The sequence below is a fragment of the Lepeophtheirus salmonis genome, chromosome 3 (genome assembly GCF_016086655.4).
Source record: "Lepeophtheirus salmonis chromosome 3, UVic_Lsal_1.4, whole genome shotgun sequence".
Lineage (NCBI taxonomy): Eukaryota > Metazoa > Arthropoda > Copepoda > Siphonostomatoida > Caligidae > Lepeophtheirus > Lepeophtheirus salmonis.
In genome coordinates this window covers 29,024,747-29,045,031 of record NC_052133.2, presented here as the reverse complement: position 1 = coordinate 29,045,031, position 20,285 = coordinate 29,024,747, and the positions used below count along the sequence as shown (strand labels likewise).

General features: G+C 32.3%; 1 protein-coding gene across 15 annotated transcripts in view; it reads left to right on the top strand.

Annotated features, from left to right (window-relative positions):
- LOC121114855 (echinoderm microtubule-associated protein-like 2) overlaps nt 1-20,285 on the top strand; it is a 117,082-nt gene that overhangs the window by 93,351 nt on the left and 3,446 nt on the right. For 3 of the 15 annotated variants that reach the window (XM_071887290.1, XM_071887286.1, XM_071887287.1), the window contains exons 3-6: nt 8,371-8,520; nt 9,121-9,352; nt 19,472-19,819; nt 19,881-19,961. In XM_071887290.1, coding sequence (XP_071743391.1) covers nt 8,371-8,520; nt 9,121-9,352; nt 19,472-19,819; nt 19,881-19,961 — 811 coding nt within the window. Of the gene's footprint in view, nt 1-4,885; nt 5,516-5,706; nt 6,571-6,764; nt 7,415-8,370; nt 8,521-9,120; nt 9,353-16,101; nt 16,153-19,471; nt 19,820-19,880; nt 19,962-20,285 lie in introns of those variants that run through there. The other 12 variants (XM_071887280.1, XM_040708947.2, XM_071887279.1 and 9 more) reach the window with 11 other exon arrangements.

Sequence of the window (20,285 nt, the reverse complement as noted above, 5' to 3'; positions counted from 1 at the left end):
GGTATGAGAGCCTTAATCAATTTCATGAGACTGTCTAACCCCTCATACTTACCTACATAATAGTATGTATAAAGGTATGTAGATATGTGTATACTTGGTAAATACGTATTAAATTGATGGCGGAAATAATTAACAGTGTAGAAGATACATATTTTAGTCGTTCTACAACTTCACATAAATATAACAAATTTTTCTATTCAAGGACCAATCAGTTTCATTGTTATACTTACATATGACATATTATGTGATATGTTAATGTACTATTATGCAATCTTAAATGATATTATGGATTCGATTGTTGGAGGCTGACAAATTGAAGGATTCCTTTTTCTGTAGCTTACCTCTTATACTGTGTGGTTCAGAATTAGAGTTTCTTACATTTAATAGTTTGTATTAGTAGTTTCTTACGGATTTAATATTTTCCATCTATAGACAAATATTATATTTTTCAATGTGCTTGTACTTTTTCTGAACAACTAGACAGAGAGGCCTACACACAGACTTACAACTTATTTGCACAACTTCAGCCTCTGCGATTGCTGTAAGGGAATTGTAGTTGACTCTGGAAATCAGATGCGTCCACAGGACGTGGGTTGGAGGGACTGTAGCCCCCCAAATTAATTTTTGCTTTTTACCAGAAAATTTAATATCTAAGATAATTTGAGATACCCAAGAATGTTAACTATTCTTTAAAATCTTCATTTGATGTATGAGACTTAATTTTACCCCAATACAAATGCATTAAATCCATCCATTTCAAATTCTTTTTTTGTGACGATGAATTTTGTCTACTCTAAGTGTTATTTGCGGCGTCTTCAAAGGATTAATCAGAAGAATCCTAATTAATAGAAATCGATGATAATTCCTCGAAGAATACAAATGTGTCTAATTTGGACTCAATTTTGAGAAATGGGCTAGTTACAAAGTACGTACGGGACGGGGGGAGGGTTTTTGAAATTGGAAACACAAGTTGTAATAAAGTACGCACTTAATGTGTTCCATTTGCGAACATGGGGTGTCAAAAAATACCAAAAATTTGTGTACGTACTTTTTACATGACCCTAAAGGGTACATTCTATAAGTTTGCCCACACGCCATACTTTCTCTTTCTATCTCAAAATTGGAGACAGCGACAGAGGAAAGGTGAAATTTAATTATCGCAACCTTTTAATAATAAAGAAATAACTTTGGGAAACGAAGAATATGTTATTTCCATTGAAGTAGGAGAAGAGGAACCTCGACTTTTTCGAGATATTCGGACAATTAGCACTTTGGAGGATCATGAAAGTAGATAGCAGGTCTGAAAACAAAAAAGTTTTAAAAAATGAAAAACACTTTTTTCATTGATGTTAAGGAAAAAAGAAGACTATTGGATGTCAAAATAGGCTATACTAATGTAAAGACTTAAACCTTATCGTCTATTAATAATATATTCCTCTATTGCCTAGTTTTTGTATATCTGACCCTAATGTGTATTAAAAATATACAAGATTATACCAAGTTCAGATTAAGCAGCTCTATCGGTCCTGGTCTGGGTTCTTCATTTCAACGGCTTTGTTCTCAGTTCCCATCTTTATACAGGCTCAGTTTGGTAACAGGCATTTAAAACAAGGGGCGTTGTTGTAGAATTAGGACCCAGGAAATGATATTATATACAACCAGGGCCACAACTACCTTTTACATATTAAAGTTTGAGAAACCCTGGCTTAAGAAATGTTATATTGAGTAGCGGACCGGGATCCATAATCTACCCCCACCCCTTCCCTCTTTTATTTACACCGTCTGGTCCCTAAAACTACTTTTCCGGATCCATAAGAAGCCCTTAGCTATTTGTAACTCAGATACAACTGTATCACAGTGACAACGTAAGAAAATCATTGGAAAAACAAAAAAAAAAAACTCAGAAAATTGACTTATTGATTAAAGCCTATTTATTGTATATAATATAATTTTTCCCTATATATTTTATATAGGGAAAAAAGCACCAGAACCGAGAGCAATAAGCAATACATTGCAGTCTTGGTTCGATTTTGTGAGTTCCAGTTATGGGATTCAAGAAGCGTTTGGAGTGCCAGACCGATAAAGGCACAACCTTGCAAATATGTTAGTACATCTCCATACGATCTTATTTCTATAGTGTAGACAATAAATTAACTATTATAAACGAAAGAATAAGATATTTTCCTCTAATACTCCTACTTTTTTCATCCCTAAACGATAATACAAAATTAGTGATTTGAATGGGAGTTTCAATACCTATTACTTTGATTTAATTCAAATATCACACTATTCAATGCAGGTTTAAAGGCTTTTGTACTTCTTGAAAGCATTTTATGCAGTAAAAATATGAACTATGAGCCTAAGATGACGTCTCCTTCGACTATAATATAATGTATGAGGTCGGTGAAAACGCTTTATACAAAAAAGGTCTGCCATCCATGCTTTATTTTGATAAAAATCCTTCTAGCTTACTTTTGTGTTAATGGGCCACATATTATGTTGCAGTCCGGAAGTATAAATAATACTCTTATGTAATAATTTGTATCATGTAAATATTAGTATATATAATATGCAACAAGACCAACTTGACCTCAATACTCTGTGTGGATAATTTGTAATTAATGTACGACTATTATAATAATAGCTCGTCCATGGACCATGAGGCTATTTGTCTTGAAGAGATTTATAAAACTGTGGATGTGTTGCAAAATTAATGATGATCATTAGAATTATTATTATTATGAGTATTTAGTATAAGTAATTTGAGTTAGAAGATGTTGGTTCTTCTATATTGTAGATATTCGTTTTGGTTTATTTCATTTTTATTTTAATAAACTATGCCTAGAGGATATCTTTTTATAACTCAAGGACTCTAATAAAACAAATATATATGTATAATAATATTCTTCCAACTATTTGTTTCCTGTATATGCATGCGACGCTCAACAACCGACTAACTTGGATCATCTACTACATAATTTTTTTCTCCCTTCATCATCCAGGCAATGTCTATGAGACTATGAGTGACTCCATGAGTTGTTTTCTTTTAAAACCCATATTATGGTGGTTTTGGGGGGGATAGACAATATAAGTGTGCGCCTACATTGTTTTTCTTTTCTTTTTTTTACTGGATGGATTAATTTTACTTTATTACTACTATCTATATAATATGCAGTAAAGTTGAAGCTTTAAAAGCCTAGTAATTAATTAACATTTTTATTTTGAGAAGAGCATCAATATCCTCTGTTAGTATTATTATATGCTAGCGGTACTACCCGGCCTTGCTTAAATCACTCTAGGGAAAGAGCGGTCAAGGGAAAAATAAACCATTCAATCTAAAAACAAGGAACACTATGTTCCTAATGTAGTCCCATTTATTCTTCTCATTTCACTAGACTCACTCCTTCACACACACACACAAACACACTGGCTGCGTGCCTAAAAAAAGATATATGATCCAGGGAACGTTTCTGGTTATTCTCCGTTTTTCATGGGCACACTCACACGTAGTTATTCTAGTTATTCAATACTCTCTCAATGTTCTCGCCTCAATTAGGAAAGAATAATGATAGCAATTTGAGCAAATTAAAAAAAAAAACATTGTTCAGGCTGAAAACAACAAAACACGCAAATTAAAAAATGCTTAGGATTTACAACCCTAAATACATTTATTTTCCTTTTCTTTTTAATATAACACGCCAAGCTTCAGCTGCACACGCTTGTTTTTAACTTCATCTAAAGTCATATTCATTATTTTTTATTTGTTAAATAATATGTTGTCTAAAAGTTGCTATGTTAGTACAAGTTGCAAATTGTACAAGTTAAAATTTCTTTGTCTTAAAGTGTCTTATTGTATTACAACATTGGCCATGTTCTAATTATTAGTTGATGCTATCATTTTATTTTAATATATTAAAATGTATTTGAGAATATGGATGTATGTATGTGAGTCTAATTCACGATTAGTAAATCAATAAATACTACTACTGAAAATATTATTGGGGACCCTGGCTTTAGTCCCACCAGGGATTACGCCCCTGAAAAGTCATTATGTTTCACAAATAATATACTAATTTAACTAGATGTTAAACATTAATAAGTTCATGTTAAGTAATAAATATGAATATCCAAAAACTATCAAATAAAGATGATGCCAATTTAATTTATCACTTATTTTTAATGTAATCCAAGCTAGAATTTAGTTTATTGTTTAACTCACATAAATTGACGTGTTACTTTCAGTAAGGATTTTTTATTTTATTGTATTAGATAGACAGTATTTTTAAATAAATATTGGCATTTTTGAATGATATTCTATGTATATAGGAAATAATATATTATAATGACATCCATGTAAAAAAAATCCTCAATTTCATTGTATTTCCACAGTTTGCAATATACATAGATTACTACAAAAATATCTAGGATTTTCAATTCAAATGGGATACGTATTTGAAGATTCAAATATATTAAATAATAATTAAAAACTATTCTCACTAAAACAATACTTGATAGGGTTTTCAAGCTTTTTCTGCAAATAAATATAATATTTAATACATGGAACAGCTGATTTATTTAACCAGCAAAAATCACTCTCTTTTTGTTATCTATCCATCTTTTAATATATCGTAGGTAGATTCTTTGTAGCAATATTATTTACTAGAGAGGATGACTGAAATTTATATGATTATTAAAAGCATTTTACTCCTGTTGATGGGGAAAAGATATCCTACATTAATAAACTTTATATACACAAGTTATTCTATGTATGTATGCTCAAAAATACATTCATACAACTCACAAGAGATCCTTTTGTTTTGTTGCCTCAGTTCGTTGCTTTAGTACTTCTGTTATTACAAACTCCTCATGTTAAATACTTTTCCTCAGCGCACTCCTTTGACTTATGAGTTCCTATAATTCCTGTGCGTTTATTTATATTAATATTACTATAACTAACTATAGTTACGTTACGTATTCGTATTATACTAGTTCTATATGCCTGCATACTCATGTGTGTGGAAGGTTACCAAGAAGTAAAATGAGCGGATCTTGCGGGCACATACAAGAAAAATAAGCCATGCATGGAAAGAAGAAGAAGGGAAATAAATAGTTGTTTTTCAGTTGAGTGTCTCTGGAGGTTGAATCCACTACGACACGGGTAATGTCCCGGAGATGAGTCAAGATTTCTCAAGAGGCATATCTGCGTCGTCATCGACGTCATCCTTAGCGACTAGCTCCAATTTAAACATCTATAAGTTACTATCTCTTAAAAAGGAAGTGTCTATTAAGGATTCTGCAGTGAAAAAATCGAGATTTAATAGTAGTTCAAGCAATAATAATAACAGAATAATAGTGAACGTTGTCTCTGCAACGACTGATAGTGAGGATTGCCCAATGCACGGAATTAATAGAAATATACAGTCCTCTACAACAAGGACATATGACATACGCTACTCGAATAGCAATCAACAATCCTATTCCAGTCACAGCATGCCTCGACCATCTAAACCTCCAGGTGAGACTCACATTAATGGTCATCGTATGTCTTTTCAAATCAATAAATACCTAATTCATTTTTAAAGATATCAAGTATTTGTAACTTTTTGATATTATCTGATTACTTAATTAAAAAGAATAATAAATATTTAAAAAAGGAATTCAAATTAAAGATACAAAAAAATAATCATATAATGACCATTTTTGGAGTCCGATCCATTAATTTGGATCGTAGACGATCTTTCCAGGATAAAAAAGATATTCCCAGGGATGTTTTTAAGGGGAAATTAGACTTTAAATCCCTCTTACGTCGAGAAGATCCAAAAGAAGATGAACGGACTCTTTCTGGAAATCGTCGCCGTGCTCCTCCTCCACAAAGGCTTGAGCCTCAACGTGGATATATTGTGGACTCAGACTTTGACTTCAGAGGAGGATTAGATTATTACAATAGTAATCCAGACATGGTTAACTCATTTCATAGTGGTACGCGTAATATTGTGACTCTTAGAAACAGAAATCGTAGCGGATTTAATAAATTAAATGTGGATATAAATCATTTGGCTTTGAGTCCAAGAAACAGTAAAAGTTTTGAGTCTGTGTTGAAGCACTCAGAGTCCACCCCCGTGAGTCCAAGAAGAGTTGGATTTGCAGATGAAATACGCTTTGATTTCTCCGAGCAGTGCAAGTCGCATCCTACAAGTCCTAGCACTGAAGACTATCCAAGACCTATTCTCCGTGTGCCATTAGATCGTCGATTGACTGAGCCCTTAACTATTTCTCATGCTAATCCAGACGAGAGGGAATTCCAGAAAGAGGGATCCCCTCCGGGAGACTCCCTTGTTCAATTATATGTGCCACCTTCTACGTCTTCATCAGATATTAACCCTGAATTTATAGCCTTAGAACCTCTTAGAGGCATCTCAGAGCGTAAAATCCCACCTCCTTTGGTAGATTGTTGGAGTCGTTCTCAAAGTTTTCCACCTCCGGGTTCTCCCTCACATCCTCGTCCACGATCTCCTATAAGGAAAGCAAGTCTTCCTGAGGAAGCCGATAAAAAGGACATAAAGAAAGAGGGTAAGTGCATTTCGATTTATTGACATTTTCTGTTTGTAAGTGAATGTAGAGAGAAACAGCTCTTTTTCTCTCTGTTCAATGAGGATATTCTGATTCATCCTATCCTCTTATATATACGTTGCTCTCATAATAATTCTAGCAACTCTCTCTCTCTCTCTCTCCATTTCTCCTACAATGAGAACAACTTCGCTCTTAGTCCCATTATTATCGTTTCCCTTGACTTTCTATGTTGTTTTTTCTCCGCATTTTATTTAGTATTTTGCATTAGTTTAGTTTTTAATGTTGACCTGGTAACTTTGGTATCCATGACTCTCCATATTAAAGCACATGGACTCTCCTTCTCGGAATCACAGTTCGTATCTAATTTTAAATGATTAAATCCTTAGTATAATACAACTTATCTTGTGTACATCACAAAAGGATCTAAATCCATTTAATGAAGGGAATAAAATGTCGTTGGTTATTTAGATCATTTTGGATATCTGTTAATAATATGATGATGCCTCGCTATTTTCTTCTTGAAATACTTGTATTAAGGAATTAAATAAGGAGGGAGAGACCGGATCAAAGAGAGAGTAGATCCTGTGCTGAAATTTTCAAACTTGATGATTCCATGAGCATGAGTGTTAAAAAATGTTTGTTGACGACGAGGATGTTGTTGTCCGATCCGCGACAATGCCGATTTTGTCCCAAATTGGAAGCACAACGGATACACTATGTCCACTCAGTGATATCATTGAAGCCAGTAGAATGTTTGAGAGTGCTTCCGAGTCTGTAGGAGACGAGGAGAAGGAGGATCTTGAACAGTCATCCTCTCCTTTAAAAGATGTCAACGATTGTTGGAGTAAGGAATAAGCTCATTTTATGTACTTATTAATAATACTGTAGGGATGTGTCGGTCCCAAAACTTTTGTGCCCACTCCAATCCCGTCCTAAATTTTAAAGACGCGTCCAAATTGGACACAAAAAGTCGCCTCTTAGAACAATCTTTGCTTAATAACGTTATCATAAATCAATATTCATCAACTTATATAAGAATAATAAGTACACTTTAATTCAGTCTTAATTATGTAAGAATAGTGCATTCTAAAAGTTGGTTTAATCTTTAAAATTCGGGACGCTTTTAAAGTATTAATTTTGTCAGCTATGACTAGATGAAATGTACTCATCAATGAATGTTTTTTGCATGACAATTACAAAACGAAACATTTTTTTTGGATGGTGTTCGTCTAACTTAACACAAATATTATCTTTCTCTCTTGACAAAATAAAGACATTACTTAATGTGACGAAACAAGACGACATTAAAAATGGACTGATTACAAGGATTGGACGTGGGACGGTATGGATACAACCCTATATTAATAGTAGTGCGTTTTAGGAATCTTAATATTATTATTCTGTTTGGTGCACAAAGTTCCTTTGATTTTTACTAATGATTCTATGGCTATGATATACAATGGGTGTTTTTCATATCATAGAAAGTAGTAAGTAGTAAGTAGTACATGGACATTGATACTAGAAATAAAAAGGGTTCAATACCTTTTTGGATTATAATGGAGCTTATATTCAATGATTTACAATGTATTTATTTATGTATTAAACTCAATGTATCCCACACCTTTGCAATAACTATATCATACATATATTATGTATAGGTATACTATATTTTTTGCGAGTACGTTGGTGTTGTCCAAAAATAGATGCATTTATAGAGCGCCATGTGTTTTTAAGATTTTTTGTTTTTTTCTAAAATGAGTTATACTAATTAATATGTTCTTTTATTTTGATTTGAAACAGACGATATGGTGGAGCATGAAAACGAAAGACTGCGAGATCGAGTATCGGATTTGGAGAAAAGGGTTCATGATCAAAATGACGAAATAACTTGCCTACGAGCCACATTGGCTGATGCATTACGTAGAATCAATTCCTTAGAGTCTGATAAAGGTATGTGTCTTTTCTATTTCTTATCACCATCGGGATGACCTTATGTTTGAAGTTTAAACCTCCCATTCCTTTCTTTGGTCATATCTTGATGAAAGAACATTTATTTTTTTATACATTGTACATACATAAACATCAAATGAGAGTTATGTATGACTCATCTCTTCGAAAGAGCCATATTTGATTTATATCAAAAACAACAACAGCACTTTAGAGTTTAAGGCTTGGCATTTCCAGTTCTTTTTTTTTTACATATTTAGTACTCATAGAATTGTGAACACCCATGAGATTCTGATCTATATATATTATAGCTACATTATATTAGATTGATAAATCGTCCTCTGTCCGAATTTTCATTTGAATTAAAAATAAGTAATATTTTGAATTTAAATATATATCCAATTTTTTTTTTACAAGAATCTTAATATTTTAAGTTATATTGAATTCAAAAAAAATATTTATATAAATCCCTTTTACTTATCCGGGATACTTGTCCTCTTTTGGACATCAAAATTTGGTCTCGCTAGATTATCTATCCAGAGATTAAACGATATCAAAGTTATCCTATTTCTTTTTATATACTTTTTTTCATATTTTTGAAAGGTCATGTTCAAGTGATGTCAACATCCCATCCAGGGGTTCGATTACGGCGTGATGAGAACTACAATAATAGTAGCAGCATCAACATTAATTCCTCAATAACAAATGGACGCAGCTCTGGATCCCTAAGTGGACTACGTCGTCCCCTATCCGTTAGTGGAGCACAGTATGAATTCTCCCCGGGTGGGCCTCGGAGTAGTGGAAGCTCCATGAGCCATCATGAATCTGTAAACAGGTAGGATCATGCTTTGATCATTAATACACATACTATGTTAACTTGCGGCGACGGTGCTTCTTCATCTTCTTCTTTACCCCCTCAATTCTATTTATCATGTACCTCAGTCACCATCGTTGTCATCTTGGCTTTATGTACCTATGCTGGCCTATAAGTGTACCACTACACCTCTGTAGTATTTTCTATCTCCTCTCTCCTTATATACCTTATATAATATAATAAAAGTTGTTGTGAAACTGGTAAAAAGAAGTTTTGAGAAGTCGTCTACCCTTGCTGTGTGTGTCACGAATGGATGTACTATTCATTAGAGTGATCACTATTTTGGCACTATTGAGTATGAAGATGCCCATTTAAAGTATAAATAAGGATTATAAAAAATAGTTTACTTTCCACTTTATCCAAAACTCACTAGTCTCATTTTAAAGATTTTGGCTCATTTAGTTTGAAGTTACGTTGAGCTGCCCTTATCAAATTTCATTTGCAGAAAAATACATTCAAATCTGTCACTAATTAATTATTCACGAATTATCAACAATTCAATCATAAAAGCTCAAAATGTTTGAAGAAAGAATTATTAATTTACCGGGGTTCAAATCATCCAATGGAAACAAAATTAGTGATGAAAAACTTTTTCTAATATCAATGGTTATGATGAAGTTCAAACTAACTATTTTCGTAATTCTTAAGACATGCCACATTCTCACTTTAAATGGTCACCTAGTTACTATTTCATTTCAAAAATAGGGATCACTCTACTATTCATTATTCGTCTACATATAATATATACGCACACATTTGAGTCTTAGTTATACTTTTATAAGTTATAGGGTTTTTGCAAAGGGGAAATTACAGTGACTTCTTTAATATATATTTTTTAAGTTTTTGTCTTTTCACCTGAGTCGTTAAATTCCTCTTACATATTATATTAAAGTGTCTGTTCATTCATTTTTCCCCCTTCAAATGTGGCATATTTATGTATGGGAGTACGGATTTTGCACAGAAGGAATTTAATCATTAGCTCTCCCATACACCCATTGATTTCATTATATGAAGGAATTAGTCCATTCATTAGACTGGTACATTTTTATTTTTTTATTCTCGAAATGATGGGGAGACATAGTTCAAAGATTTTGGTAAAAAATGAATAAATATTTCCATAAGAAAAGCTATATTGCTTAATGTTTAGAGGGACCCTTGAAATAACAAAATTTGTTGAAAAAATACGATTTTTTCCTAAAAATAGTCGATGAACCAAAATAAAGAAAAGTTTAGATCTTATGGTAGATGTACTTAAGGGGAGGGGAGGGAATGCACGCTATACGCCGTCTTGATAAAATGTCTTTTTTGTATAATAAATATTCATTTTAGAGGAAAACTATATTAAAATTTTTTTAATCATCTGAAACAGTTATTTATTATAAAAGGCTCTATATTGACAACAGTATGAAATAATTCTATTTATTTCATAAAATTATGAAATTTAAATCTTAAATCTCTAAACCAGTAATTCTCAAACTTTTCCTCACTATCTTGCCCGTTTTTTTATTTTTAGTAAGCCTCTAACTTTTGCCGATATTTGATGAATCGTGGGAGTTTTGATGACGCTAAATTAATCTTATACGTACCAAATTATTTCTGGCAATTTAAAAAAAAATTTAAATATGTTTTTAATGTTAATATGCGTCATTTATTATATAACTGGGGGAAAAATCATTCACTTTTTATTCAAATTGAACATGTGGGTATGAATTTGTGAATCCATGATAAAAATATGTCCTCTTTGGCACATATACGTACCAATTAGAAGGCTCAGTCTAAAAAGTTAAATGCAATTACATATTAATTTAATTTTCCTTGTTCATAGCTTACCTAGAAGTGGAGTAAATAGACAAATCAGGGTAGTAAGATGCACCTGAGCTCTACCGCCATTCTTTGCAATGCAAACAATGAATTGATGCAAGATGCTATGTAGGCCGGCTTTTTAAATACTGATTGAGTGAACGATAACATTAGGAATAGTACGCTACTACTCCATTTATCAAAATTTAGTTCAACAAGTTATTTCTGCTTATATCCATATTTGTTTGAAATGGAACGTATATGGCCCCTTTAGGGTTGACCAAAGAAATCCATTTTACTTTTTTTACAAAAGGCATTTCTTGATGAACTGGATAATCTCGCTGAGTCATAGGCGATGCACTTGTGCTCAATGGAGCCCCAGTTGGGAATCAGTGCTCTAAACATTAATTAACATAACTTAAAGTTTATATTTATTTAATAAAAGGAACATTTTTGGACTAATATTTCGAGAGAAAAAACACCAAATTTAAGAACCAGCCTAATGTACATAGGAGTCTACATATGTAGACGTTAATTGTTTTATCCGTACATAACATGCATTGTTTTATGTCATTGCAAAAAGTAAGGAGGGTGACCAAATTGTGCCCTTGATGAATGCATGTTTGTAAGACGATACACTTCCATATATCAAGATTGTGGGATGTACACTATACAAAAAAAAAAATAATAATCTGATGATTTATGTGGTCTGATATACTAAAGGAAGGTGATTTATACTATTAATTTGATTACTGTACTTAACTAAAAAGATGATAGTAAGAGGAGTCATTCATTTCTAAAGTTGTTGAAATTATAACTTGTCTTTTTTTTTATGTCTTTATTTTTTACAACTACATTCATTTCTGTATGCTCATTCAACTGTTTGGCTTAATATTTTTTTCCCTCGACAAAGACTTTTTTTGCTGAATACAATCAAAAAACGGACTTAAGTAAAGTTTGAAGCCTCTCTTGCCATTTTAATTTGAAAAAAAGGATTTTTGGGTCGAAATTGGCCAAAAATGTAGATAAGTACTTCAACAGAATTTAACTCTGTATAATTATATAAACAGTTGGAGCGATAGTTATTGAACAAAAAGGAGCAGTAGCACTCACTATCTCTGATAATCAAATGGGAAATCCCACATCATTTAGTGACAACATACATTATGGAAAATAAGGTGCACAAGGTATTTTTTACTGAATAACCATATATAGTAAAAAAAGAAATTAAATGTACAATTTTTGACTCTTTTTTTTTTTTTTTTTTTTTTGTGACGGTCGTAAAAAAAAGGTTGAAAAATGGACAAATTCCACCCAAAAATCCCATTAACAAAAAACGCCAAAAAGGGTAAAAAGGACTCAAACTTTGCTCAAGCCAGTTTTTTTACTGTCCTTAGCAGGAAAAAAGGTTATGAAGCAGCGTGGCTCAGTGGACTGTGCGCTCGGAATAAATTGTTTCCCTGTGCTTGAATTCGATAACCGAATGCTCCTATTGAAGGAAAGGCAGTCAAACCTGGTGTAACGGCCACATATTTTAAGCGTGTCACTACAACTAAGTGGTCGTATCCAGTTTTCATATTATAATTGTTACAAAATAGGAAACCTGATTTATATTGTCGCTTGTTTAATATGTATTTTGATTTCCTAGGTCAGATGTATTAATTATAGTACTAAAATGTTTACTTGTATCTAATTAGATATACTCCATCTGACCAATAGGACAAAAAGAAAGAAAAAAGGTCATTGTGTTGGGGAAAAGAAAATAGAAAAATATAAACCCGAAAATGGGACAGTCAAATATCAATTAATCCATCCTGGATCAGCATTTTTTACAAAACTAGATAGTACCATTAATTATATTTTTCTTGTGGCATTCCATACATTTGATTTCACTATCTTCATTTTTTTTTCACTCCCAGGAATGCTAAGGTAGTTGATGGCAATTTCACAAGTTTTTGCTTTTTAGAAAGTTTGCCCCCAAAATGATCTTCCTTATTAATTGATGAACAAGTTATTTCTTACCCCCCCCCTCCCGTCTCTCATTATTTGCAATTTTCTATTAATCCTCATTTCTGTTTATGGTTATGCCATCATAATCATGGTTTCTTTACAAATTATAATAGTACATATACGTACCTACTACATACCTTACGTATAATAAAAACCGTCTTGTCATCATCATCCCAAACCTCTTGTGCACATTTCTTTAAAGAATCATCTTCAATCTCATTTTGGACATATTGTAATGAGAATGAGTGACTTAACCTTGACTAAGTACAACACATCATCTTCATCTCATAAATAGTAGAACATTCAAATTTAATCTGGATTTGTATTTCACTCCATTCTGATTAGATATAATTAGTGTTGTGTCAGTCCTTAGTTACTCGGTCTAGTCTTAGGACCGGTATTATAAGTCCTTGGGACCACTCCTTCAGACTACCAGTACCAGAACTGATTAAAACAGAAGTAATAAAGTTAAGCGGCGTCCTCAAGGACTGGTATGTTGGACTGAACTGGACGGGAGACTGTAATAAAGACTGACACAACAGTATATATAATAATTAGAGATGAAAAAAGAAATTAACCGCCCTCGCGGACATACATAAATAAATAAACAAAGTATATGTTGGTAACCTGCAAGATATTAGTGCTCTTATTAACACTTCCTAGGTCACTGCAAATGATGGGATATCATTTGCTCAAGGTACAAAAATCCTGGCACATTTATTATCCCTATCCAAATTGGTATTTGGGTGGTTTTGCTTAGGGCCCCGTAATAGTTGAGGTTTATCCAGCTATAATTAATTATTTCCTATTTTGAAACTTCAAACGTATTGGCGAGCAAGAAGCACTATTATCACACATTATTGCAGTTTTTTTTCTCAATGGGGACTCTGTGGACCACTTTTACTCAGCAGTGCATCGTCTAAGGCTCTGCAAGGTTATCAAGCTCTTAACACAATATATGAGCAAAATTTAGTTCATCCCCCTGTAAAAAGAAGATAACATTACGCCAAAGATGGACTATATACAATGTGGTGTACACGGGAAGGGGGGGAGGTGAAATTACAAACACAAGTTATAAAAAAGAACTGAATGTGAATATGAGGGAGGGGGGAGTGCCAAAGCTTGGGAATCACTGGTTTACAGGGCACTTTATTACCTCACTAACATCAAAATATAAACTGTATTATGTTGTCAGCTGTGGATGTTTTTACTTTTTTTCTCCCAGCTTATCAGTGTTCTGAATTTTGATTGGTTGAATTTGAGTTAGCTTTTGTTCAGCCTTGAACAATTCTCAACAATCATTGAAATAATTATAGTATATACCAAATGATTATGGCCCATTATTATGTTGTGTCGGTCCTTATTTATTCGGTCCAGTGTTAGGACCGACCCTTAGGACTGTCGGTCCTTGGGAGAGTTCTTTAACTGTCAGTCCTTGGAATTTTTCAGAAAAATATCGATGTTTTATAAAGGCAAATAAGATATATGAAATATATATTTCATGATAATAGAAAATAATACGAACATATTATATTGTTACTTAGTTATATAATTTATTTTACTATATAAAAGAATAATTAAAAAGAAGAAAACCACCCTCATTGACGTCACGAGGGATCGATTTTACCTTCTTTAAGGACCGACAAGTGGGGCTGGACTGGACCGCGGTCCTAAATAAAGACCAACACAATATGGTCCTTTTTCTGTTTCTTTTTATAGGAAAGGCCTTGCGATACAATAAAGTTAACGACGAGAGGGATCTCTATCAGTAGATATGTTGTCTCTCAAAGTTAAAAAGAAATACTTATTAAGTTATTGAATTACACACGTGAGGGTTTCGATAATTTTCACATCCCTAATCACAATATATATATTGAACGGTTGTCCAAAGGGTTGGTGGTATTCTGATAACGGAATTCAAGAGTGAGTGAATGATTGGAAAAATAATGTTAACGATTATTATAATCATATTACTATGTATATAGTATGTATAAACATAGTTCCTCGATGTTGTCCATTTTTTTTTTCATGAAGGTTACTGTCATCCCATCCTACGCGGAGTGTGGGTTGTTGTGTATTATTTTTCTCGTTCCTTTTTGCATTATTCTGCATAGGTACAATATTCAAGCTGTAATAAAAGAATAACAATATATATGTTTTACATAGGGCCTAGGACTGATTGCAATAATGTCTTTCATTGTACGTATTTGAATATAAATATATCTAGCCAAAGGAATTTTTGAAAAATATATCTTATTATTATATGTAATGGGATAGGACAAGATAAAAAGAAGGAGGGGGAATGGGGGGTTATCATTCAGGAAGTTCTTTGGAAGAACACTCCGACTAGTTTTTGGTTATGATGTGACTACTTACATTGTAGGTACAACATACACAAACAGTTGCTTCTCTTCGTTTCTCCTTCTCATTAATAGACTGACGATTTTTTTGCAATTTACTTATTTTTATACCTTCATACTTAGATCATATGTGTACGTCTACACAAAAGCAAGCTGATATGATTTTTTGCCAAATGGAGTATGGTCTCTGTGGGACTATTCTTCTTCATGAAATAATCGAACGCAGGGAATTGTTCAAAGTTTAACAAATTTACTAATTTAAATTAAACTAATCCATGTTTTAAGCTCTATTAGCTAGAGGAGTAAGAGAATTAAGCAGCAAATTGACAGCTGACAACAAAAAAAACATAGCCTCTAGGAGTTGTTGGTGTTTTGGATCTAATCATGCAATACTGTAAGAGCATTGTAATTAATGTTAGATGGAATACTAACATTGTATTAATTATATTTCATATAAATCTATTAAATGATGATAATTTGACAACTTACCATAATGATTAAAATGACATATTAATAATGCAAGGATTTACAACTGTTTAGGAGAGCCTCTTACGCTTCAAATCGTGAAAGATACGGGCAAAGGGTTTTAAGGTCAGTCATTGAATTTTAATGTTACAGAGCACAACCTCACAAATATATATTTATATACTTACCTATATACTATGTGTGTATAATAACCCACTACTACTAAGTACTAAGCCACCACCACCACCACTACTCTCAATAATATAATACACCCTACAACATGTCTACATCATCTCTATTTCTAACCTCACAGTCACCACACCCTCCTTGACTCACTACTACTATAGTATATAATAATCTATAGGCTGTATATCACTGCCATCATCTTAAGTATCATAGTCCTACCAGAGGATTTGCAGAACCTAGATAGATAATATACATATTCTATGGTTGAACAACTAACACTTTTTATGTTTCTTAGTTAGTTATGTGGAATTAATATTAACACTAGTCAACAAAATTTCAACCTTTTTTCCTTTGGATTGAATTGAAGAAGTATGGAAATGAACGTTATTAGCCAAAATGTAAGCGTTTTTGAAATCTACATGATATTTATCTTGTAAGATCAGAGTTAGATAAAGAAAATCCCACAATATAGTTTGTAGGTACATGTTTCCAGATTCTAAAAGTATTTTAATAATTGATGTATATTTTTCTTAATGGAAGAAAATGAACCATTTCTTTGAAAGTCTTATTTAAACATGTTGGGCTATAAAGGTCATTTTCATGTTCCTTGAGGAACATGAGCACAAGAGCATATCAATCCAAGGGCAAAAATTTGTTGATATGTGTAATATATATAACAATCTGAAGAGTAGATGGGGAGGATCGAGGCCGGAGGCACTAGAACGAAATCAGTTGGTCCAAATAACTTTTAATAACTGAGTGTGTTATAGAAATATAACTACCTACTACAATAGGAGGCTATTTGAAAATGTATGAAAAAAGGAAATTGTAACCCTGTTTCCCCCTCCATTCTTTGAAAATAGGGGATTTAATTTACTTAAATTTAATATGATATTATATGACTTTTTTTCAAGTTGAATGAGGTTTTTTCAACCTCTTATTTATAATTTTTTTGGTCTTGTCACTCAGTCATACCTCTCTCTTTATGCGCCTTCATAATATATGATGGCATTGAAATCCTCGTCGGCCTCATCCCTCTGCCTCTTTACTTATGTAGTAGTATTATTACATAAATACGTCGATTGACAATTTAAATAATTTCGAAATTGTTCTCATGAAGAAGGAATACTATTAGATGGTCTTTTTGACCTTCTTATATATTTACTCACGATTATTATTATTATTAGATTCTAACACATATTTATTTTATCACATACTCTTTCTGTCCATTCCCACTTTAATATATTGTTATTTTTCCTTCCTCTTCGTTTTCAAAATATATTAAATATCTATGTGAACATTTCAAGTTTGAGTTTCTATGTAGCACCAATTCTCGTTTTTAACATTCTATTATATATTTGTATGTTCCTGCTGTTCCTACATATTCTATGTATTTATGTTATTACTTGGGGTTTTTTTCTCGGGATTCCGTTTTTCCAGAATTTCTCGGTGTTTTACACCTACGGGAAATCCTGCATTTTATAGTAATAAATTTGTTTGTTCCATCATAAAGAGATATTCTAGAACGGACTCGTCCATAAGTTTTGTTGATTTATATACAAGTAATTCACCAAATATTAGCTTGTTTATTATAATTTATTATTCATACTTATTTTGTTGCAGATTGGATTGGGATACGAAATTTTAAAAAAGCAGGACCTGTAGACTCTAAAAATACCACTAGTCTTAATGATAAAAATAAAATGCAAAATAGGAGAATATATGAGGGGTAGACTTGACATTTTTGTAAGGAAAAAAGGAGAGCGATTCTGCCTGTTATGACATGAGAGGGGGGGGGAATGAATTACCACTATAAAGAGGAGATCCTTCAACATTTAAAATAGCATTAATGTAGGTAAATAGGATAATTATATTTGAATTCATATATATTTATTTTATCATGGATTTTTAAAATAATTTACACCAAAGATTGGCGAGAATGCTAACTTCAGAGGGAGAAGTTGACACTACAACGACCTATTAAATAATCAACCCTAATAGGGATATAGGAGGTACTAGGATTTCTCATTTCCCGTGCAATTTTTTTTTGAGTGGGATCCCAGGAAATATTTTTTTTTAATAATGGTATCCCGTATACATAAATAATACGTAATGAGAAATTTAAGTCTGTATTTATTTTTATACTTCAAGAAGAATGAATAATTTTTAAGGTAGTCTTACTCAGTCACATTTTATCATTATCACTACAATTTTCACTGGATAGTTTTTTTAGAGACTGTAGATCCCACTTTTTAAATTTAATTTCCCAATCCGAAAAACAAAAACAAAGAACCTTAAATAGTAAACGATGAACGATTTAAATATTTGGTAGAGCTGGGAGTTGTATAATTGTGAAATACGCAACCCAACACGCAGGCTTAAAGTCAACTCTCGCAACTGTGTATTTAATATTTAATTTAGGGAATCATATAAAGTAAAATAAAATTTAGATAAGTAAGTAATTAAATGCAGAATCCTTTAGGTATAATCCTCGGATAAATCCCCGGAAAAATGTATCCCTAATACCAATTTATGTATAATAATATCTAATACTGCTAAGTGATAATAATTGTGCTAACTATTTGTTAATTTATCTGTTTCCCTAGTCTATGTCAACATCTATATGCACACATTAGGGTGAGGCTTATGCCAAGACTTACTCTAAACAAGCTTTTTGATGATACTACTGTGTATGGACCTAATGAACATTGTAATTTCATTGAAATATATTAATATTTTCCTAGAGCAGAAAGCCGATGAAATTTTGGACTAAAAACTTTGTATATAAATTTCATTTTTGAGTTTTTGAATGTGTCTTATAATTTATTTAATTCAATATCTATGAAAATTAAAATTCACCCCCTAAATAGTGCATAAATGAATTAAAAAAAGAAGAACTGATGTTATAGATTACATAGATTGCGTATAAAATATGTATTTAATAAAAAAAATGTTGAGATATATTCAAAAATCCTAAAATTGGAATTTTTATAGTTTTGTGTCACTTTTCATAGAAACTTCATCGGCTTTGTACTCATATTAATATATTTCAATTAAATTAGATAGATTTATTAGATCCGTACATGGTATCAAAAAAAGGTAAACGTTATCTGGCAACTTTTAAGAATTTTTTGGGTACCAGCCTCTCCCTAACATATATAAGTATGTTTCTAAATTGTATGTGTTCCTATTTATTTTTAAAAAGGAAATCCCTTATTTTAACTTTAATTATTTCTTTGTATTTTTCTTACATAATTAGAAGATCTGCGTTATATCAATCAACGGGCTCATTACATTCGGACGGTCATAGCTCCAACTCCATGAGCCCTGCTCCTTCTCCGTCCCCTACTCACAACCAAATTCGATCCAAGAATAATAATAATAATAATATCAACGTCAAACAATTTTCAACCCCTTCACAAAGACCTCATCAATCCCTAATCCCTCAAGATGTTCACCACATGTCAACTCATAATCACATCAGTAACCACAACAACAATCGAAGCTCCAGTTTATCGGGTTCCATGACCAATCTTACTAATTCTAAGAAATGGAATTCAACTAGTGACTTTAGAGATCATTCCCCTGGTCCCAACAATGTCCAAAGGTTGTGTTAATAATACGTATTGTAGCTTTTAATAATATAATTTATCTTTTTATTACTTTAGGAGAATGCCCAGTGGGTCTTTACTAAGTTTACGATCTCCTTTCGGCTCTCAACAAAATCTTGATCGGTCACATAGACACGGGTAAAAATATATATACATATATAACAGTCGTTGTAATCATTTGAATTCCTTTCTTTGCCGACTCAGTGTGCATAATTTTCTCACCCAAATTATAATAATCACCAGATAATAATAGAAAACGTCAGATGTGCGCCCTTCTTTCAAAAATAATTTAACGCATGTTATTTTTTTAGGCTTCGGTATTAAGATTTCGTTTAGTATTCATTTAACATCAATAGACATGACAAAGCCAATTTCTCGTAGTTCTACAGGAGGTATTGTAGGTTGTTCTCATTCATATATGAGATATATGAGACGCTATTCAAAGCATGGGTGAGCAGATTT